The following is a 24,029-nucleotide window of genomic DNA, read 5'->3' on the forward strand; positions in this document are numbered from 1 at the left end:
GTAGAGAATGTTATGCATTACCTACAAGGGATAAAGGCCTATATGCTCACTTAGAGACGGCCAGACCATCTTTAAATTATTGACTACCTGGAGTTGGAGTTTACTGGTAGATAGTATAAAGTTCACCATCGAATACATCCTCCTATTTGTAGGATGTGCAATATCATGAATTAGTGCAAAATAGAGTCTTGTCACTACATCTAATGATCTAATATGGAAACAGAGTATGTAGCCTGCTATGTGATTTTCTCACATGCTATTTGGTTGTGAAATTTTATTGTATTAGAGTTTTTGACTCTATTAGCAGACCATTAATGATATATTGTGATAATAATCATACAATAAGGTTCTCTGATAGTATGAAAGCACCAATGCTTGCAAGCAAGCAACTGGTTTTAAGTATTTCATTTTTCATGAGAGAATGAAAAATCATATAGTATCTGTTGAACATATTAGTAGACAGCTAATGATCGTAGATCTATTAACTAAAAGACTTGCTCCTGAAATTTTCAAAAATCATGTGGCTTGTACAGAACTCATTGGTACTTTTTATAAAGGATTTTTTTGCATGGATACCCTTCTAAATATCAGATTTTGCATGCATATCCTTCCAAAATTGATATTTGCATATATACCCTCGTAAAACTCTGTTATTGTACAAATGCCCGTAATATAACGGTTGTTCTAATGGTGTTCAGAAAAATCATATTTATATTAATTAAAAATAAAATAAAATTTTAAAATTACGCTATTGTCCCTATCTTTTTTTTCTACTATCGGGATCGCGATCTATTTGCAAGTCTCCCCATTAAGGATATTTTAGTCATTTTAATTTGAAACCGTTAATTTTTTAACGTTGTTAGATAGCATGGGTACATATGCAAAAATAAAAATAAAAAAAGGGTAGAACGGTAAAACAAGTGTTTTAAGAGGGTATATATGCAAATATCAATTTTAGAAGGATATTTATGCAAAATCTGATATTTAGGATACCCATACAAAAAATCCTTTTATAAATATACATATTGGATACTATGCAATAATTGACCATATTTGGTTTTATAATAAAGTTCATTTCACTCTGTTTTATAAACTAATGAATGCTTTATTGGGCACTTGATGCAGAGCTTTCAAATCACATAATTTTTGATATATAAATAACTTAAAAATAATAGATCACGATTCAGATCTTCTATACGAGACCTCAATCGTTCAATCGAGATTTGATTGGATACCTTCACTCAAGTAAGCTCAGTTTGGCTATATTTGTTACGTAGCGAGCTCGAGCCAAAATGACACGAGCCGGCTTCAAAATAACCCGGTTGTTTGACGGCCCCAGTTCGGAGGGAGTGGAACGTGAGACTCGGATCGATATGGTCGGGAATCCGATTCGATTGTCAAAACATCCAGAGGCTTAAAATTCCGGAGCACCTGGAGTGTCTTCATTCTGTTGTATGTCTAAGATTACAGATGGAGTTATGTCTCTAGAATTCCTCCTTCGTGCTCTCCGCAATGCCAGGTGCATCAGAAAAAGAAAGATGGTCCACGGAAAAATAGTCATGTCCGGATTTCTCCCCAATCTCTTTGCAAGCAACCATTTGATGTCTATGTACGTCAGATGCGATCGCATAGAGGATGCGCGTCGTCTGTTCGATCAAATGCCCGAGAAGAACGTGGTCTCCTGGACCATTCTGATATCTGGGTATTCAAAATCAGGGCCAAAAGAAGCGGCAGTCAGGTCTTTCAGATCGATGGCGTTAGCGGGTTTCAGTCCGAATGACTTTACTTATGTCAGCGTTCTTTCAGCTTGTGCAAGCATTGGAGCAGCGAGGAGTGGGAAAGAGATTCATGGAAGGATTTATAGGCTCGAAGGAGGTGTTTTTAGTAGCTTCGTAAGCAATTCATTGGTTAATTTGTATGCAAAATGTGGAATGATACACTTGGCCCATAGTGTGTTTGATGGAATTCTTCAGCCGAATATGGTATCATGGGGCTCGATCCTTTCAGGCTACTGTCAATGTGGAGAGAATGAGGAAGCTTTGAGGATCTTCTCACGTGCATGGAAAGAGGGTGTGGAGGTCAATGAGTTCATGGTTGCCAGTGTCTTGAGTGCTTGTTCTAATTTGGGAGTTTCAGCTGTTGGGAAGCAAGTGCATTGTTATGTCATCAAGAGTGGAATTGCATCTGATCAGTTTGTTGAGGCGGGAGTCATTGATATGTATGTAAAATGCAACGAGCTTGATTTGGCTTACCAGGCTTTCTCTGAGTTAGATGAGCCAGGTTTGGCATCCTGGGCTGCATTGATTGCAGGGTACGCTCATCAAGGCCATGGAGAGACAGCTATGGGTCTTTTTAGAAAGTTGCACTCTTCCTGCTTGAAACCAAATGAACATATCTTTCCCTCTGTTCTTGTGGGTTGTTCTATAGTTGCTGCAGTTGAAGAAGGGAAGCAGCTCCACTCCCTTATAATTAAATCAGGTTTCAGAATGGCTGCATATGTTGGCAATGCAGTCATGGATTTTTATGCAAAATGTGGATTGCTTGATGAATCTTTCAAACTTTTTGAAGAAATGGAAGAACATGATATTGTATCATATAATGCTATGATTGCCAGGTATGCTGATCAGTGTGATTTTAAAGGAGTCATGGAACATCTGAAACAAATGCTGCTTGAAGGGATAAATCCTAATCCTTATACTTATTCCAGTATTTTAAAACTTTGTGCTGATCTTCCAGTGGTAGGGTGGGGTCAACAGACCCACAATCTCATTATTAGACTTGGACTTGATACCAATGTAATTGTCGGAAGTGCACTCATTGACATGTATGCAAAGTGTGGAAGATTGGAAGATGCTCGCAAAGTCTTCCATATGATGCCTTCCAAAAACTTGGTTTCTTGGAACAGCATGCTTGTTGGGTATGCTCAACATGGATTTGGCGTTGAGGCATTAGGTATCTTTCACATGATGCAAATGGAGAGTGTCAGGCCCAATGAAATAACTTTCATTGGAGTTTTATCTGCTTGTGCTCATGCGGGTCTTGTCGAACAAGGGCAGTGCTACTTTGATCTTATGAAAGGGTATGGAATAATTCCAAGTATGGATCATTTTGCTTGTATGGTTGATCTATTTTCCCGAGCTGGGCTGGTTGAAAGAGCCTATGAGTTTATAAAAAGCATACCTATCAAACCAAATAAGGTTACGTGGCGTAGTCTAATGGCTGGCTGTAAAACTCATGGAAATTTAGGCATTGGGTTGTATGCAGCTGAGCAAATTTTGAAGATCGATCCTGAAGATGTTTCAGCACATGTCATGCTTTCTGGTGTTTATGCACATGCTGGGATGTGGGATGAGAGAGCTGGAGCGAGAGCTGTTTTAAAGATGGGGCTAAAGAAAGTGCCAGGATGCAGTTGGATTTAGGTGAAGAACAAAATTCATTGTTCTCTGTTGGGAATGCACCACAAAACCATGGAGATGGTATCGATACAAAACTGAATGGGTTGGTGATTCAGATGATTGATGCAGGATGCACATCCAAAGAAGTTATTTTTGCATCATGAAGAGTAAGGGTATGTCCCACCTTCCCCAAAAATTACTGAGAAAGCGAGAGGAGACATTAATAAAGAAAGTGGTAATCAGTACACTCAAAGTTTTCATGAGAGGATACATTAATAAAGAAAGAGGTAATCAGTACAACAAACTTTTCTTGTAAAGATACTCAATAAGTTGTATTAGATATTCTACAAAAACAGGAATCAGCTCGTACAGTTTTGAGCCGAAGAAGTAAGTTAGTCCACATAATTCATCAATCTGAATTAATGTCAGTTGATTTTTATGGATGCTTAATCCATTTGCTGTTCTATATTAAAAGGGAACCAATGATCAGCTTCAACTATGCAACAGATAGTTGAATTACAAATTGGTTTTCTTTAATAAGGGAGAAGGGACTGATCCAGCACATGCAACGCTCACAAATCCAGAAAAGTTTCAACAAATTATAAGTAGCAGAAACATCTCGAGTTAGTAATTCTAGTCAACATAACATGCATGGTTGTCAAGTTTCTGCATCTCCATGCCTACTCAGACTGCCGGGCACCGACAAGAATGTGGTCAGTGATGGCACAGGGAGAAGGGTCAATTTTGGGCAGCAACTACAGTACAACATGATAGAGTCCGGATAAATTGAAGCAAGTGATATGGATGAGTATGAGCCTTAGCGCAATGGTAAGGTTGACCTAGATGTCATGGATTTGAAACACGAACATAGTGTTTCTGCATGTGGGAGTAAGGCTGCAACAGCCGAGCCTCTTCAGACCCTGTGATAACAGGAATCTCATGCACTGGGCCTCCCTTTAAGTGATACAAATGAGTTAAACAACTAGGTTGAAATTTGAGTTTGGTTCTGTTCATGGGCTGATATCCAGCATATATCAGCAGGAAATTGTGAAAGCAGTTCATGCTTCGAAAACTCTGACCAATGCTGCTGGTGTAACCTTTTATGAATATTTGTTTAATGCTACCAGTTTCACTGGGCATAAATAGAAAGTAAACTTACAAATTACAGCCACATTTTCCACACCAAGACAAATTTTCAAGTATGGAATGAGATTTTATACTATCATACATGTTTTTTTCATCTCATAACTTAAAATGAATTCTCTAAAATCAAAGAACTTATAATTCTTTTTTGCAGTATGCAGGTAATAAGACTGTTTTTGGTGTTCGAAGAGCAGATGCTGGTTATATAATATCTGAGGGAGATTGATGATGCTGATAATCTAGTGATGGCAATTCAGGCAAAGAAGAACAAAAAGGCTGTGATTGTTGGAGGAGGATACATCAGTCTTGAGCTTGGTGCTGCATTGAGGATCAACAATTTGGATGGCCCTGAATGTGCAGTAAGTTTAAATCGACTTCTAACGCATAAAATTTATCATTATATATAACAGCTTCATCACCTGTTAATTCTGCCATTCCCAAAATCAGTTACATAAATATCAAATATATTATGAAGAAAATAACAACCTTGTGATTGCAGAAGAAGCGCATCCTAGGCCCTGTTTGGTTCCACTTTAGTTTCAGTTTTTGAGTTGCAAAAAGTAAAGCATGGAAACTGATGAAGACAAACATATCTGGCAGTGTGGCTTTTATTTTCTGTTTTTCAAAAATACAAACTGGTTTTTGAAAAAGAAAAGTGAAACCAAAGATTACATTCGACATCGGTATTAATTTTGTGTTTCATAAAACCTGAAAACCGAAAATCCATTTCTATTTTCTTCCTAATTTCAGAAAACATAAATTTGTTTGCTATTAACTGTTTGTTGTCTAGCTATGCAGCCCAAGAAGGGGGGGGGGGGGGGGGGGTGAATTGGGCTTTTCAAAAACTTTAAATAAAATGCAGCGGAATGAAAACTTAATATGTGTAACTTGCAATTGAAAAAATAAGCTGCTGGTAAATATGTAAGAGGACAAAGCACACAAATTAAACACTACAAACATAATAAATTTATAGTGGTTCGGTGCTAACTCAACACCTACATCCACTCTCCAAGACACTTTTCTTAGAAATTTATACTATCATTCCTCCAAGATTATGGTACGATTGTTTCGACCGGGCTCATAACCAATCCAGTTGATTTTCACTAGAAATTAACCAAAACCATCACCAAACCTTTTTCTAGGCTCAATATAATCCAATTCAAGATTTGGATGGACCTTTCCTCAAGTTTCAATCCTTGAAACTTGTTACAACAGAGAATGAGAAATGCAACAAAATAAATTACGGTTCCTTACAAATAGACAAAGAATTAATGGAGCTCTGGAAGCAATTGGTTGGTTTTGAATGATCTTGAATATTTTTTACCAACTCTCACTTAACAGAAAAAGATGTGATCTTTTAGCTCTCAATGAATACACTTGAATCCATTCTTCATTTTTTTATCTCCTTTTCTTTATCATCGATTCTCTCTTTATTTTTTTGGTGTTTTCATGCATTTATACCATCAAAAAGTGGTTGGAAGATGCTTGTCAGGCACAGACGGGTCGACTAGACTTCTGTATGGGTCGACTCATGATCTTCAGGGTTGACTTGTGATTTTCAGGAGTCGACTCGAAATAACTCTTGTTTTTACTGCTCTCTATCTTTCACCTGTGGCTATTGTCAGGTCAACTCTTTTAGTTTAGGTGTCATCACGTCCATTGATAAGGGTCGATTTGTTATCTTCTAGGGTTGACTCATTAACATACTAAATTTTGCTGCCATTTGTCTTTTGTTTGTGGCCATTCTAGGGTCGACTTGTTTGTTTTTAGGGTCGACTCTTGTTCAACAGGAGTCAGCTCATGATTTTTATGGGTCGACTTACTAATATGTTGATTTTGATTGCTCTATGTCTTTTGTCTGTGGCCATTCTGGGGTTGACTTGCTAACATGCTGATTTTGACTGCTCTCTATCTTTTGTCTGTAGCCATTCTAGGATTGACTCGTTTGTTTCTTGGGTTGGCTCTTCTTCAATAGGAGTTGGCTTGTGATTCTCATAGGTTGACTCATGAAAATATAGATTTTCACTACTATTTGTCTGTCTTTTGAGACTGCTATGGGGTCAACTCGTGAAAGTGTACCATTTTATATTACTGTGACATGGTTAACTTATTGTATTCTAGAGGTTGACTTTTGAGATAGCCTAAGGTTGAAATCTTCTGTCTTTGTCTATTGAGCATTCCGGGGTCAATTCAAGGTATTTCTAGAGTTGATTCTTCTCGTGTAGAGATTTAAAAAATTAAGTTTCATTCTTCCACATTAAGAGTTATATAATGAAATCTTCTAGGCTTCTTACGAGCTTTCTAGTACACTTCAAGCAATTGATTAGTAAACTTTTTGCTTAAATATTTTGCATCATCAAAATCATACCTTTTGGGTCAACAATTTTTCTCTTTTTTATGATGACAAAATCTTTGAGTATCAAACGAAAATAGTATAAAAGAAATAACATCCTTTTTGATACTTAGTCAATTTATAAAGTTTACTTTTACACTCTTAATTGAATATTACTTGAGTAATGTGAAGTTTCTTTAAAAACTACCACAATTTTGCTTTGTATCATAGTTTTTCCCCTTTATGTTTAAAATATTATTTCCCTCTTTTTAGAAGTTTAATTCTTCCCTTTTTAAATATTTCTAATTCTTTCCCTTTTTATAAATACTTCTTTTGCTTCCATATTTTTCTCTTTACTCCCATTATTCTCTCTCTTTTTGTCATAATCAAAAGGGTATATTAAAGAAAGAAAGACTTGAAAGGAATGTCCATGCAAGGAGACATACACATAACATGGATAACTTTATTTCATAGCATAAACTCATAAACTTGATAAAGTCATACATTAATTCCCAACATACATAAAGTCACAATTAGGGGTGCAAATAGGTCGGGTCGGGTTGGGTCTTGAGTGATTCTGATTCGCTCCGGTTTCTCGTTCGGGTCTTAATTTTAAACCCAGACCTGATCCAATTAAAGATCGAGTCATGTCAGGTCGGGTCCATAGCCATAATTTTGACCAACGGGTCATTCGGGTCGGGTTGAGTCCATGTATAATCTAGATCCGGCCCGAATAATTCGGGTCCAGGTCGGGTTAGGTCTGGTCTGGGTCGGGTCCTAGTCCGAGTCGGGTTAGAGTAGCAGTGCACATATTTTGCAGTAAAACATCACAAAATACTTTAGGATCAAAGCATCGGTAACATCACGAGATGTTGCTTAGAAAAATGAAACATCTTCTCATTATGCATAACCATCTCTGAAGCCTGATATGCGACGAACAACCCTTTCAAAACATGTAAAATAGCTGCGCATCATGTAATTAATAAGGAATCAGAATAGCTTCCCATCTTTGCAGTAAACCTTCCACCAATTCTTCAAAACATATAAAATAGCTTTGAAACAAAAACAAGAAGCAGAAAATGCTAGCATGTAATTCCTTCATGACCCTTGCCTTCATGACCCTTCATGACCCTATAGCAGAATCAAAACATCATTTACCCTTTCAATACTAAGTCGCGTCACAGGATTAGAAGCAAGATGTTGCGTTAGCATTATGTTCACATCAAGATAAGCAGGCATATGCATCACAGCATCAGCATCATGTTAAGTGAATTTCAGAATTATATAATTAAGAATATACATAATGAACCACATTTTCCTCAATATAAAATGACCTACAAAGAATGAAAAAGCTTTGAATGCTGCTGTAAGGCAGAACTACCTATACAAAATTTGCTAAAAATCTATTCGACCACAGCTAAAAGATCACCCGCTCGGCAGGAACAATGATTCACATCTTCATCCTCCATGGCTCCGGTTAATAAGCACCCATGCATCTATGGAAAATAAAATAGATATAATTAAATATGCATAAAAAGCACAATATTCTTAATAATGTAAACATAATAATGAAGATGATTGTTACCACTTACTAGCATAAGCGAATCATCAGTATTAATAACAACAGCAACGTCGCAATCTTCAACCTTGTATTTTGTATGAGTAGGTAGAACATCTACAAATGAAAAAAATTACAAAATTAAAAATCTCATAGTTTTAGAGCACTAGTACATGATAAATTTATGAATGTTCTAGAAATTGAACCTGCAAGATGAGGTAAGATGTCTCGAAACTAATCTTGTGTGCATATCAATAGCTCAACCGTATTCATAGATAGACTACTACAAAAATCATCCAAAATCCTACTAGCACTGTTGAAGACAGAATCAGATGCAATGGTAGAAATAGAAATTACCAAGATATCACGTACTATGCTAGACAATATTAGATATTTTGATTTATTGAATCTTCAATACTGTAGAATATCAAAATTTTGATCTCCTAATGGATAAACCTGCTCAAAAAAATTATATGGCAAGTCATTTTTATTTGTATTGTTGACTTATATTTTAATGTAGGCATCCAAATTAGAGATCAGAAAATACCTTCTCTTCCAAATAAGTCTCTAATTCTGACTTAGATGGTTGGGTAACTTCTTCTTCTTGGATAAATTCTTCATAGTCATGCATAAACGATTCTCATCTCCTCTATTTTGGGATGTAGACGCCATCTCCTCCACTTGAACATGAGAGACATTTGCCCCATATAAAATTGTATAATTATCATAAAAAGTTTGAAGAACATCACGTACTTTATTGATCTCAAATGAAGCATGGTCACCATTACCATAAATTTTCTAAAAGTAATACCTAATAAGCTTCATCTTATGTCTTGGATCAAGAACAATCCCTACAACAAGAATGTGAGAGCATTCCTTCTAATACTTGTCAAATTTTTCTTGTACCTTTAAGACCATTATCATTACAACTATATTTGAACTCCTAGATCTTTAATCAAGAGCATATGTATTCTCCAAATTTCATAAAAATACAAATTTGCAGTTGGATATTTTGTTTGTGAAAAAAATTCAGTTATAAGATGAAAAATCCTTAAGAAGTTACAAATAATGATGCCTTGTGACCAATCTTCCTCAGTTGGTGCATCTTTAAAATTAGGATCCTGGGCCACAAGTCGCATAAATGGATCTTTGAATTGTATAGCATCATTTAACATGAGGTACATAGAATTCCAACAAGTAGGTACATCTATGCATATCCTTTTTTTTACCATTCACAATTCCCATAAGTAATTCCAAACTTGCTTGAGATGATTTTATATATTTAACAACCTTGCGAATCCTATGAATAGCACCTTCCACTATCTTCAACCCATCTTTCACAATCAAATTAAGAATATGTGTACAACAACGCACATGAAAGGATTTACCATTCAAATATAATTTTTTTCTAAATTGTTTTTGAAGTTCTGTTGCTACAACTGTATTTGTTGACAAATTATCAAGAATAATTGAACCCAATCTTCTCTCAATATTTCAAGATAAAATATAGCTAGCTATACAATCACTAATGACTAAGCCTGTATGTGGTGAATGAACCAACTTAAAATTGATAATATGCTTTTTAAGTTTCCAATAATTAGGGATGTAATGTGCAGTGAGACACATGTATCCCAATGTCTGATTTGATGTCCACATGTCCGATGTTAAGATGATTCTTCCACAGTTTGTCTTGAACAAATCTTTAAGTCTTCATTTTTTTCTTTTCATAAGTTTTAAAGCAATCAAAAGCCAATGCTATCCTTGAAACAATATGAAAGTCTGGTCTAAGGTTCCTAATAAACATCTAAAAAGCTGGGTGTTTAACTATTGTAAATAGCATCTCTTGTAGAATTACCATCTTTGCGAGGTCCTTACGGCTTCTTTTCCAATCAATGAATATGGAGTTAACTCGTTCAATGCAATACCATCTTTTGAAGTCACAATATTTTTTGTTTACTTTCAAGATATTTTTTTTTGTTTTACAATTCTTTGTATATTTGTGAAGATGACTTGTTCCATTTTTAGGATCAGTTGAAAAAATAAAATGGTAATAATTGCATTTAGCCTGGCCTTTTTGGTTTTCTACCTCACTATATTGATTCTATATCTCCGACCTTCTCTTTGTTCTCTTTGGAGCTATCTGTATTATAGGGCTTTATAGCTTGAGAACTACTACAACGAAGTACACTTTAAACTTCAACCATGTTTTCATTGCTATCCATCATAGACATTAACCTATTTTGCATAAAATTCAATAAAGATGTATAAACATGAAATGCAACTAAATACGATGGAAACAAAAAAAAAAATTAATAGTTTCATAATGATGAATAAGCATGCTGAACAATTGCATAGTACGTAGCCGAAGAGTAACAAAACTGTAAAGATAAAAAAAAAAGAGAAATTGTAGGATTAATTGGTGGCAACTGGTAAATAATCAGTGAAGTTGTAAAGAGAAAAATTGCAGAAAAGCTAGGTCATCTCCCGGAATTAGATAGAATAAACTAATTGAATAATATATTTTTTTAAAAAGGTTAATATTCCTTGCAAAGAGTTAATTAGGTGGCTTTGGAGAGCAAACAGAGGCACACTTATATGAAAGCTAACAAATGAAAGTAGCCTAACCTTCCTTTAAAACACGACCATCACATGATTCTATTTAGTTACAATTGAAGGCCTCCAATTATTGCAGCTTGCGTGGAAATCGCCTCCAAGTACAATTAAAGGCCTTCTTTATTGAACAATCTAATCTTTCATCATGACACGTTACCAAAATACAGTCAATATTTTTGACCAGTTTAAAATGACTCAGTCCACCATACTTTCGCTGCGCAACTCTAATTAATATTCTTTAAAATTTCTTAATGATTCCAGATCATCAACATTTTTTTTAATAATATCCAAACAAAATTTTATCCTTACTTTCCAAGTACACTAGATCATGATTAATCCTCAAGATAATTGCCATATTTGTACCATCGTATGATCAAGTAATTATATTTTATATCTAATTTGAGCTAAGCCAACTCTAAATTCTCTTGACAATTCCTTTCTACAATTTGATATTGATCTCTCTTTTAAGAATATTAATTCTACTCTCTGATGAGAAAAATTCTAGATTAACTTACTCATAAGCATATTCAACCTTCTCGAATCTTGTCTTCTAGATTGAACTCATTGAGGCCTCTCATGAAATTTCACTATCATTTCACTTATGGTGATCCATGATCAACTCATAGCCTTAATTTGTAATTTTTTTAAAAAAAAATCTAACAATCTGGTTCAAAGATTTATAGAAAATTTCATCAAGATATAAGCTCTATAATTTTATATTGAGATCAATTCTTTCAAAAAGAAAAATATTTTTGTTTGCAGTATTGCAAACATACACGATCTTGCAGATCTACTAGACTATTTGAACTAAAGAGACTAGTCTACCTTAACATAGAGGATCTACTCAAAACATCATAAGTCTATCAACTATTCATCCTTTTAGTAAGTCTCCCTTTTTTTTCTTAGCTTTTTTTTTCGTTCTCAAGACAAATAAATTAATCCAATTCCTCCAATTCTGAATCATATCCATAATTTGCAACATGATTTTTTTTGTGTCAAAACATCAACTAATGTTAATTTAATTAATCTATCACAAGATCATAAACTACCACACTGTATCCACAGTAGGACATCCGAACATAATATATTCTTCAAGAGTGCTAATTATTCTCGAATTCTTTCAAAAGCATAAGCTACAAATCTAAAAAGAAAAGAGATCTATACTAAAATATTCTAAATCCAAGATAATTTATGCATAACCAACATTCCATTAATCCTAGATTTGAGATGATAGATTTCTCCTCCTTTTTTTATAGTAGAAGAACCTACTAATAATACAATGATATCCATATCAGTCAAGAATCAAAATACTATTCCTTTTCTTTAACAACGAGATCTTCTTAACAAGAAAAACCATCAATATTACCAAATCACAGAGTGCATATTGTTGACCAGCTATAAAATAATTCAAACCACCAATATTCTTAGAATTTACTAAATGATTTTCAATCAAAATACCAATCTGCATTGTAATTTAAAAAGATCTAAAATTTCAAATTTCAAGTAAAACAAAAAAAAAACTCTTAAATTTCATTCTCAAATATATTTTTCTTCTATATAATAGTTTCATGCATAATTGTCATATATATATTTCAACCTCGAAGAGTATAAAATCCAAGCCTCAAACAACTTATGAATGAATCCTAACCTGCCACCAATATAGTTAACTTCAAGCTTGAAGTAGTATCACAGTACCCGATATCAAGTTGAACTTCCAGATTAACTAATAAACAAATAATTATATTATACGATAATATTTCATAGCTAATACTCCTTCACTTAATTTAATCAAAATTGAACTAATCATAACATGAAATATAAATTGCTCTACCGACAAAACTCCAAAATAGCCTAAACTTTTGTAGTAAAGCAGTAAAGTGGGAGCAGGTTTGAAAAAGGATATTATCGTGTCTAGGATTGGGCCAAGAGCATCTCTTAATGCCTTCTTTGATCCCGCTCTTAATGAGTTGAAGAGAAGTGCATGAAATGGTGGAGCTACCATTGGCCAACAAGTTTTGTGGACTTTATTATCATTGATCATGTCTATTTCGGAAAAGTAGTATTCTTTTTTAACTAAAAGAAGAATCCAACTTAAATTGTGCAAGGACAGACCTCATTAATTAAAAAAGAGGCTATACAATTAATTTATTATTCATTAATAAAATAAAAGGAGACCTAGACTCTATATTTGCCAACTTTTTTATTTTTTCTAAATTTTCTTAAGAGATTCGAGTTCCAAGTAAAACAAAGAAAAAACTCTTAAATTTCATTCTTAAATATATTTTTCTTCTATATAATAGTTTCATGCATAATTGTCATACATATTTCAATCTCGAAGAATATAAAATCCAAGCCTTAAAACAACTTATGAATGAATCCTAACTTGTCACCAATATAGTTAACTTCAAGCTAGAAGTAGTAGTATCACACTACCTGATATCAAGTTGAACTTCCACATTAACTAATAAACAAATAATTATATTGTACGATAATATTTCATAGCTAATACTCCTTCACTTAATTTAATCAAAATCGAACTAATCATAACATGAAATACAAATTGCTCTACCCACAAAACTCCAAAATTGCCTAAACTTTTGTAGGAAAGCAGTTAAGTGGGAGCAGGTTTGAAAAAGGATGTTATCGTGTCTAGGGTTGGGCCAAGAGCATCTCTTAATGCCTTCTTGATCCCGCTCTTAATGAGCTGAAGAGAAGTGCATGAAATGGTGGAGCTACCATTGGCCAACAAGTTCTGTGGACTTTATTTTCATTGATCATGTCTATTTCGGAAAAGTAGTGTTCTCTTTTAACTAGAAGAAGAATCCAACCTAAATTGTGCAAGAACAGACCTCATTAATAAAAAAAGAGGCTATACAACTAATTTATTATTTATTAATAAAATAAAAGGAGACCTAGACTCTATATTTGCCAACTTTTTTATTTTTTTAAAATTTTTTAAGAGTTTCAAGTTAAGAGGGCTGAGAGAATTATTACCTTTTCACCGATTAGATCATTATGAATATGAGGTGTTCTGCCATCATATGTGTGTGTGTGTGTATTTGAACCATTTCAAGTATTTCTCAACTTTGGAATTTTCTGTTTTTTGCATTAGCAACGACCACCACTGATTAAGAGAATGAACTTTTGGCAAGTATTTTGAAATTGAAGGGAAGATAAAAACCAAGAAAATTAGTCAAAATATAACAATGATAGTCGCTTGGATTTTAGTGCATACTAAAAATTTAGGAGCTGCTAACTACTTTATATAGATCTAAACTTCCTTCTCATAGTCTTTTGTAGCTACATTTGAATGAGAACATAGTAGAGGAATAAATAACCCGTGGATGCCTTGATGCTTTGGTCTCACCAAAGAGTCCATTGACCCATTAAAACGGGGCAGTTTAGGTTTGTTGAGAAGTGAAAATTTTATTTCCCCTTTAGCCAAGGTACAATGCACAAAGAAATTTGAGATTTGATTTGATCCATCATGTAGATAAGGTGTCCATTAGTTTATTAAAAGTTATCATAGGATCATTCATGAATCTCAAATTTTTCATGCATTCGGCTACTAGGGCAAGTGGAAATATAGTTTTAGCCACGTGGAATGTGTCAATTGGGTGTAGTTGCAAAAATTTCTAATAAAAAAACTTCTAGTTTACTTTGATCTTAGTCTCTGGTTGAAAGATACTGAAAAGAAATACTAATATTTTATAGAGGCGATTAAGTACATATTTTTTTTTTGAATCTCATAGAAAAAGAACGATTTGCTCTGTACCCTTTTCCTGTTTAATCACTCATTTTCCATTTAACATCTCATTCAACTAAGTAACTATCTTTCATGAAGTACTAGGAATAAGATACATAACTCGAACTAAACTAGTTTTGGACTAAACCTAGGGATAACAATACTTTGGAGGGAAACTCAGAGATATGGAAATCTATGCCTCCATTTTCTATCCAACTAAGAAACATAGCCTAAGAAATTATGTATTGTAACTATTATTAGTATCTTGATGGACGTTCTACTATTTAAGCATTTATACTTGGGAACTCAACGGGATTACTAAATCTGTGGCAAAAAGAAAAAAATCAGGAAATATCTTAACATTTTCTTGAAATTTTCAAGACCAACATCGCATTCAATTTTAAATCTAGTAAATAAAGCGGCATATGCTAATGAAATAAGTAATAATGGACATTTTTTTTTGATAGAAAAGGGTAAATATCACATGTCAATAATGTGAATCTAAAAATAACATAGACACATTCCATCATAAAATTAATTAACAATTAGCATAAGCTATCTAACATATAACTATCTTCCTAGTGGCTATATATATAGAAGCTTCAATGTTTCCTTGGTACGAAATCTTTCACACTAATTTATACCTAAACTACTCTTTTGGTACCCCACTTAAGCTGCTCTTATTTTTCTTATGAAAGGACTAAAAGGATAAAGAAAAATTCTCACCTCACCGACCCTCCTCCCTCCTCCCTCCTCTTTCCTAACTTGGATTGAAACCCACTAATCCAACATTTTCTCCATCTCTTTGTCGGTCTCAGTGTTTCTATGCACTTAACTGGATCTTTAAGCAAAATTCCCTTTCTTTGAGTCTCACTAATTAAGGTGCAGGAGCTCGAGTCCTAATTTAATTGAGTCCATGGTGTTGAGGAGTTCTTAATTGATTAGGAGTTTGCTGATTTGTTTCATGTGGCATTTGAGGAAGAGTTTTAGTTGATTTGGACTCTTTTCCATGTACCATAAGGAGTCCTAGTCCTATTAGGAATCTAGTTTAAATTTGGTTGAGTAAGTCAAATGTTTAAATTAAATTTAAAAGAGTCCTTGTTAAAGTAGGAGTCCTAATTAGAGAAGAAGTCCTTTAAATTTCAGATTGTAAGAGTCCAATTTAGCCCAATCTCTTACTCTATATAAAGGAGAGGTTGAAGAATAAATTTCAGATTAGATGTTTTTGAGAAATTTTAAGTGCTTCACGTAAGAGAAGTGTTTTCTCTTTTTCTTGGTGAGACTTCATCTTCCTTTCACGCCCACCCTAGGATTGATCCTAATCCTTAGTTTTCTCCTCTTATCCAAATCCCACTCCACCAATCCCCTTCCTTTGCTCATGCCAAAGCCATCTAGAGTCCTTCCAATAGGACTTCTCATCCATTCACGTCCTCAAGCTTCCCACGTCCAAACCCAACTCGTCTTTGGGTCCAAACCAACTCCATCCACCTCTAACCCAATTCTAGCACCTTTTCAAGTTTCAGCCGCCATCCCCTGACCCAATTGGTATCAATTAGCCATCTTCCCATCTTCTTCTTCCTCCCTTTTCCATCCAAGAACCCTAGCTACCATTGTCAAAGGAAAGAGAGAGAGAGAGAGAGAGAGAGAGAGAGTTTCAAACATCATCCACAAAAATTCAGCAACACCCATCCCCGACTGTGTCACTCACCATCAAATATATAAAGGACCTTTTTTTAAAAAAAATAAAAATGTAAGGCTATCACTGGAGATTTGATATTTACTCTGGGCAATAACTTTTTCTCCTAGAGCATATGCCTAGTCTCTCGAAACATGGTAAATTTATTATATAAGCTCAATAGAAGTAGGATTTGCCTGGTGTAAATGATCACGATCAATCATTCACGTAATTGCAATTAATACATGGACAAAATTTTGAGAGCACTGACAAAAATGAGAATGACGATGCTTTCAAGATCAACTTATGTGGATTTTGAATAGAAAGTTTGTACCAAAAATTGCAGCAAAAAGTGGAGTGTTTTGAGTGATGATGTGCAAACTACAAAGCAAGTGAGAATTGAGAGGGGTACTATAGGATATCATACAGGATGGGACTCCTATTTTACCATATTTTTTTTGCATCGATTTTAAAGAGGAAACCCAAAAGTCAACTAAGGACCAAACTTCTCTTATTAACAGAGTCCATCAATCCTGTAACTTAAAAAAATTGCATGCGCTAAGAGAAATCGTTCACGAAGAGAAACCATCTGCATCATTTGTTTTCCTCGACAAGCTTCTTCATTTATCCTTTTTCTTATCAAGCTATCTTTCCATTCATGAGGTCTTTCTTCTCTTTCCAAGTGCTTTTCTCCTCCAAATTTTTTTCTCTTTTCTAAGATCTTTGCACTTAATATTTCATGGAATCTACAGTATGGTATGTATATAGTTTTTTATATTAAATAAATCTAGAAGACTATGTACCGGTACTGATGAACAACATATTTTGAAAACTATATATCGATTTACCTAGAGGTGTGTATTAGCTTGCTAGATGATGTGTATCATCTGGTCATTTAGTGTGTATTAGTAAAAAGTATGTTCTCGAAGCTGTATATTAATTTACCTAGAGGTGTGTATTGGATCACTATTGGGTGTGTTAAATAAACTTACAGTATGTATCAGAAAGTTGACAAGCATGAATCATCATTTATATGGTATGTATTAGTAAACATGATGTTCTGGAAACTGTTTTAATTTGTTTAGAGGTGTGTATCGGGTTCTATATAAGTAATTTAGTAAATGTGTATTACTTGGTTGTGTACTATATACTGGTAAATACTATATTTTAGAAACTATATATTGATTTATTTAGATGTATGTATTGGCTTGCTAGATAACTAATTGCTTGGTGTGTATTACTTAGCCATTTAGCTTGCACAGGTAAAATGCATATTTTGGAAACGAGGGAAAAAAAAAGAATGCCACATGCAATCATTTCATTTTTCATTTTTTTTAAGCACGAGACTAAAGACTTAGGAGTTTCTGAGTTTTGGTTTCTTCTTTAAGATGGGCACTGGAAGAAACGTAGCAAAATTACAAGCCTACTCTATATTTGTTTCTCTGGTATCCACCCTATATATACCACCCTATATGATTTTTTTCAGGATACTTGTAGGTAATTTACCAGTATACCCAGAAATTGACAAGTGCATCTTGGAAGAGATACAATGTCTCCCTCGTCCACGACTATTTTTGTCCTTAGCGTTCTCGTTGTTGCCTTTATCAGTAGTTTCTCTTGCTCGTTTGCCCCCTAATTTCTATCTGCACAACAGAATGGCTACAGCTGCGACAGCCGGCTATCATCTCTTCGGCTCCAATTTCTCATCCACTCAAATGGATGCGCTTAGAATCCAATGCCTCCCTCCTGTCTGATTCGCAAAGGCGAGCGAGATGGCTGGGCGTGTCTAGCGAACAACAAACGAGACGCTACAGATATGCCGCGTGACCAATGGGATGTGGCAGGCGAAAGGAGGGTGGGGGACGATCGACCCCGATGCCGCTGTCAATGCCATGCTCCATCACACTGATGCTGGCTTCACCACCTTTGGCATGACCAATATCACCTCATCTCATTTTTGTAGGCCTCATTTATCTTGCACTCGTCTAGATGATTAGCTCACAGAAACAAGATGAGGTGATTGGCGTGGTGCATGACTACATTGGTGCATAAGGTGTCGGATATAATTTCTCCTTTGAAAAATTATACCGTACACCATATGTACCATGCCAATCACCTCATCTCATTCTTGTAGCCCCTATTTAGGGCTGTTAACGAGCCGAGCCGAGCCCGAGCCTTCGCAGGCTCGGCTCGGCTCGTTTCACAAATTTCCTGGCTCGGGCTCGGGCTCGGTACCGAGCCTTGTATTGGGCTCGGGCTCGGGCTCGGGTGGCACAGCCCGGCTCGGGCTCGGGTGGCACAGCCCGGCTCGGGCTCGGGCTCGTAAAGCTCGTTTGCCCGAGCCCGAGCCCGAGCCAGAGCCCGAGCGGCGAGCCCGAGCCCGCCCCATCCCCATCCGGCCCCCATCTCCGTCGCCCGTCGGAGAGAAGAACCCAGAAGCCGGCCATCCCTATCCCCATCCCTGCCCCCATCTCCGTCGCCCGTCGGAGAGAACAACGAGCAGCCGAGCTCGGTTCCGAGTCCCGACGGTTTGTCGTCGGAGAGAAGAACGAAGGAGAGAAAGAAAAGAAGAAGAAGAAGAGAAGAAAGAAGGAAAGAAAGAAAAAAAGAAAAAAAAAAGAGAGAAGAATAGACTCACCTCATCGCGTGCGGCGGCCGCCGGCTTCGGCCGCGAGCACCTGCACCGCCGGCACGGGCGTCGGCTGCAGGCACGGCTGAGGAAGCCGCGAGCTCGGCCGCGGGCGCCGCCGGCCGTGGCCCGACCCTCCCGTGCGAGGGACTCCTCGGCTCCTTTCCTGATTCGCCGGTGGAGGAGGGCTTCTCATCCCCTCCTCTATCGTAGTCTCGCCGGTAGAGGAGTCGGCAAAGAGAGGAAAAGGGAGGGGGAGAAACGGAGAAGAAAGAGGGGGAGGGGCCTCGCGTGCTTCTTTCCCAGGCAGCGGAAGGAGGCAGCGAGGCATCGGCAGTGGTCGGCGGAGGAGGAAGGCGAGAGGGGACTCGGGGGAGGGACACCGCCACACTGACACCGGGTGCGGGAGCCGGGAAGATTCTGGAAAAACCCAGAAGGAAGGAGAAGAAAAAAAAATAAAAAGAGAGGAGGTGGTCGGTGGAGGGAATGGGTTATTGGTTGGGCTCGTTTGGGCTCGTGAGCTGCTCGGGCTCGAGCTCGGGCTCGGGCTCGGATTTAAACGGGCCTCATTTTGGGCTCGGGCTCGGGCTCGTTTGACTAACGAGCCGAGCCCGAGCCGGGCTTTTACCGAGCCGGGCCTGAGCCGAGCCCGAGCAGCTCGGCCCGTTGACAGCCCTACCCCTATTCATCAAGTACTTATCTTAGTGACAATCACATTGGTGCATGCAGTGTAGGATATAATTTCTTGTTCGGAGCGAGGGCCGAGGAGACAAATAGGCCATAATGGGGTTTTGTTGAGAAGACAAAATAGAGATTATATCCCACACCGTACAATGCCAACCATCTGGTCTAGTTCTTATGGGCCAATCATCGAGACAAGCACATATTGAATGAGGCTCACAGTAGCCAGATCAGGTGATTGATGTGGTACGCAGATATGTGGTGCACATAGTGTAGAGTATAATTTCTTTCTCGAACATAATTACAAAAATTTCTTACCTTTGTGCATTGACCGGTCCATCTTAGTCCGACTCTACTACCATTCTAATTTTTTTTGCATATTTTTTTAAACGACAACCAATTGGCTAAACTAATAACCTGTCACAACTTTTTTCTGCATTGGAAAAGAATCGTGGGATGCCCAAGATGTGGCACATGAGCAAGCCTACTCGAGATTTATTAGTGGGTCTTAATTGGCTAAACCATTTAGAGTAAATTATAAAAAATCTCTTAAAATTAGGAATAAATTATACTTACATCTAATAGTTTGAAAAAACTACGTTTATTTTTTTAAAGTTTATTTTTATCCAATATTTTAATCATAATTTAACATGATATTAGTCAAACTATTAATCTTAAATAAGACCAAAATACCGTACTAGAAAAAAAAAGACTAAAATAATCTTAAATAACATGGCAACTATCAAAAGATATAAAAAATATATATGTGCATCCTCGTTTTTATTCAAGAATAATTACTAGCACCATTAATTTATTTAATTGGATGCAAGTGCAAACTTTACAAACGGCTTGATGCAATATAATACGCATAAATTTTATGGAGGTTTGTAATTTATTTATTTATTTTTTTAATGGCTGAGGGCCGAAGCGGGGCGCCAAATCTGTTTAATCTTATCCATTCCTCTCTCTTCCCCTCCTCCGCCGTGAAACGATGTCGGCTTTTTGTGCGGCCTACCACCCCTGCCTCCTCCTCTGCCGCAACCCCACAACGGCATCGCCGGCGACCGGTCGCCGGTGGCATAGGCGACCGGTTCGGTGTGCGACGGTGACGGAGGAGGAGAAGAGGAGCGCGCGGGTGGCGACTGTGAGTAATCGCAGCGACTCGCTGACGATATGCCGGGTGCTGAACGGGATGTGGCAGACGAGCGGCGGGTGGGGACGGATAGACCGCGACGCTGCCGTTGAGGCCATGCTCCGCCACGCCGACGCCGGCCTCACCACCTTCGACATGGCCGACCACTGTATACTGCTTTCCCCCTTTTTTCCAATTAGAAGTTCTGAAACCTTGATTCCTAATTCCGAAAGTCCCCATCTTTTCTTTTAATGACGCTGGCAACCGAAAAAATCTCAATTTTCACTAGGCATGTTTTATTCCTTAGTCTTCAGTGATTTTTTTTTCCCGTTCTTTTACAAAATTTGGATAGTAATATATATGGGGTGTTGAAATAATTGAATAGAATGGGAGATATGTTAACGAACAGTTCTACTCAATGTGCTTGTTGTGTGCATTCTACGGTGGAGATTGTAAGTGAAACTGAATTTTGAATGCTTTGGCTTTGCAGATGGGCCTGCGGAGGACTTGTATGGTATTTTCATCAACAGAGTTCGTCGAGAGCGCCCACCAGAGTTGCTTGAAGAAGTTAAGGGGTGAGTTGGAACTTGCATTCTCTCTGTTTATCATTTTTATGGAGATTAAAGTGTTATGAATTGAAGGAAACTTTGGAGTTAGTTAAATCACACCTACCAATTCATATTTGCACTATATAGCCAAATCATATAGAACCTACTTATAGCATAGTTCCGTTCCCCATCATATCTTGCCTGTTCACTCGCATAAAGATGTTTCTTAAGTTCTAAGCAATATCTGGATGGTTATACTCTATAATTGAATATGCTGAATGCTGAATGAGCTTGGATTACCAAAACATTATTTTCCAAATAACACTTTGCGCGAGTGCATGCATGCATCTAATTCGATATTGTCTCACCTGATTTTTAGTATGTATGTAAACTTTTATGGCCATGTTTGGTTGGGGAGAGTTGGACTTTGGAATGAAAATGAGAACGAGTGGCTTCCATTCCAGCTGTTTGGTTGGAGTAGTCCCATTTTCGTTCTGATTTTAGGAGGAAATGGGAATATGTCCCAATCCTCCAAAACCCAATCCCTACTTTTTCCTAGTATTCAAATCCCATTACCAGATATGGCCATTCCGACTCCAATTAAAATCCATTCCGATTCCAATTCTGATTCCGGTTGCGAACCAAACACACCCTAAGTATACTTATTGCTTTTTCAGTTTTTTGCTTCTTTTGTTTATTTCTAATTAAAATGGTGAGCTTGAAAGATATGTATTAAATAAAAAAGACTCTGCAATTATATGAGGTGTTGCTCACAGTCTCACACACAATCATGCAGCCATGCCTGGGCTGTTTGCACCATATCAAGTAATTTCTCATTATTCAATCTACTAATGCAATACCTAGTTGTTGTGGGTCTCCAAGAGATCTCATGCCCATGCATCAGCAGTAGATTCTTGCATGTTGACCATGTTTAGACTTACTTCAGAAATCATGTGCTGCAGTCTTACAAAGTGGGTGCCACCTCCAGTTAAGATGACGGGCAGCTATGTTCAGGAGAATATCAACATATCACGGAAGAGGATGGATATTGCTTCACTGGACATGCTTCAGTTTCATTGGTATTCTCTTGCACCTTTAGCATCTCATGCAGTTGAGAAGGACTGTTTTCAGTATTATGTGATATTTGGAATGTGAATTGGTGCGTGATGACTTGTGTGCTTATGGAGAACAATCTCTTAAAGCAGAATCTAGATAGTTACCAGCCATCAATTTCTCTTCCCTTCTCTTTCATGGTCCATAAGGCTTGCTGTATAAACATGCATACAGAATTCTGCCACTTATATGCGAATTCAATTCACATTTTTATAGGTCCATAATTTGGTTTGCTCTATGCTACAAAACTATGCCATTATATGCATAGCTTCTTCTAATCTGCAATATATTTGGGCCAGCTAGTTCACTTGATATGGACCCAAAATCTGCTTTTCATGGTTTCCTTTCTTTTTAATATATGAATTATTTCCCAGGTTTCTCTTTCAACTGCTGAAAATGAGACAGTATGTTGTTGTGTATCCAAAGCATAGAGTGAATGATTATGTTAGGAATGTAACCAGATAGATGGTTTGCACTGAGGCAAGCCAATTCCAAATTGTGGTGAAGAACCAATGTTACTTGCTGTAGATGTTTTTGCAGGCTTCACATACATTGAATTAATGTAGCATGGATGCTTCAATTGCATCCTATGCGACAGATAAGATGCAAGTTCTAAACATTACATGCTTTGCTTGTTTTAATCAAAGTTTTATATGATTCACACACCATGTCGATGGTTGGTGCATAATTGTTGATATATGCACATCCTTCTCAGCATATGTGTGTATATATATATAATCTCCTCAATCTAGACAACTTTGGTAGTTATATTAGTGGTGATTAAATACGCTTTGAGCCTTATATAAATGTTTGGCTTTCATAAGCACTTCACACTGTGAATCCTCTACAAATTGAATTTTGTTCATGATAAAATTGATGAGTCGCATAATTGTTGATATATGCACATCCTTCTTGGTGGATATATATTATCTCCTCAATCTAGTCAACTTTGGTAGTTATATAATGGTAATTAAATATGCTTGGAGCCCCAAAAGTATATGTTTGGCTTTTATAAGCACCTCACACTATGAATCCTCTGCAAATTGAATTTTATTAGTGATAAAATCAATGAGAAAACACTTACTACAACATGTTAGAAATTTTCAAATACATAACAATGCCAAAATTGCTTTTCATAGTCAAGAAAATCTTAGAAAAAAAAAAAATATAAAAGAGTCTGGATTTTGTAAGTATCAATTAGATCTCTATGCACCATGGGTTCTCTTATGTATTGTTTGATTCATGCAAGGCTATATTAATTATACTAAGTCAACTTGTACTCCTGATGTCTGAAGGATGTGTTTTGACTATGTGGCCATAGTATTGTACGTCATGTGACATGGTCGGGTGCAAGAATTGCCGAACCGGTATCGGGTACCGTACTGGTCGGTGCCCGAACTGTTTTGGACCGGTACCGAACCAATCTACATAACACAGCACGCGCGGGCGTGCTGCCCATAGCGCG

At 36.8% G+C, this 24,029-nt stretch overlaps 2 protein-coding genes across 10 annotated transcripts in view; both read left to right on the forward strand.

Moving 5' to 3' along the window:
- Nucleotides 1-1,271: 1,271 nt before the first annotated feature.
- Nucleotides 1,272-18,528, forward strand: LOC103715413 (pentatricopeptide repeat-containing protein At2g27610). 9 transcript variants are annotated; one of them, XM_039116563.1, is made up of 3 exons: nucleotides 1,272-4,594; nucleotides 4,693-4,897; nucleotides 18,116-18,528. In XM_039116563.1, the coding sequence occupies exon 1, from the start codon at nucleotides 1,455-1,457 to the stop codon at nucleotides 3,417-3,419; it is 1,965 nt and encodes a 654-aa protein (XP_038972491.1). In that variant the 5' UTR covers nucleotides 1,272-1,454; the 3' UTR covers nucleotides 3,420-4,594; nucleotides 4,693-4,897; nucleotides 18,116-18,528. The 9 variants fall into 9 exon arrangements, with proteins under 9 accessions (XP_038972491.1, XP_026663608.1, XP_026663609.1 ...); XM_026807807.2 differs by lacking the exon at nucleotides 18,116-18,528 and having other exon boundaries at nucleotides 4,693-4,699; nucleotides 4,796-5,284; XM_026807808.2 differs by lacking the exon at nucleotides 18,116-18,528 and having other exon boundaries at nucleotides 1,272-4,223; nucleotides 4,693-4,699; nucleotides 4,796-5,283.
- Nucleotides 18,529-20,689: 2,161 nt separating this feature from the next.
- LOC103715396 (flagellar radial spoke protein 5) overlaps nucleotides 20,690-24,029 on the forward strand; it is a 31,721-nt gene continuing 28,381 nt past the window's right edge. The window contains exons 1-3 of the mRNA XM_008803009.4: nucleotides 20,690-21,072; nucleotides 21,394-21,478; nucleotides 22,414-22,530. Coding sequence (XP_008801231.1) covers nucleotides 20,763-21,072; nucleotides 21,394-21,478; nucleotides 22,414-22,530 — 512 coding nt within the window. The 5' untranslated portion in view covers nucleotides 20,690-20,762. The remainder of the gene's footprint in view (nucleotides 21,073-21,393; nucleotides 21,479-22,413; nucleotides 22,531-24,029) is intronic.

This window comes from Phoenix dactylifera, unplaced genomic scaffold, assembly GCF_009389715.1.
Source record: "Phoenix dactylifera cultivar Barhee BC4 unplaced genomic scaffold, palm_55x_up_171113_PBpolish2nd_filt_p 000112F, whole genome shotgun sequence".
In the NCBI taxonomy this organism is placed as follows: Eukaryota; Viridiplantae; Streptophyta; class Magnoliopsida; order Arecales; family Arecaceae; genus Phoenix; species Phoenix dactylifera.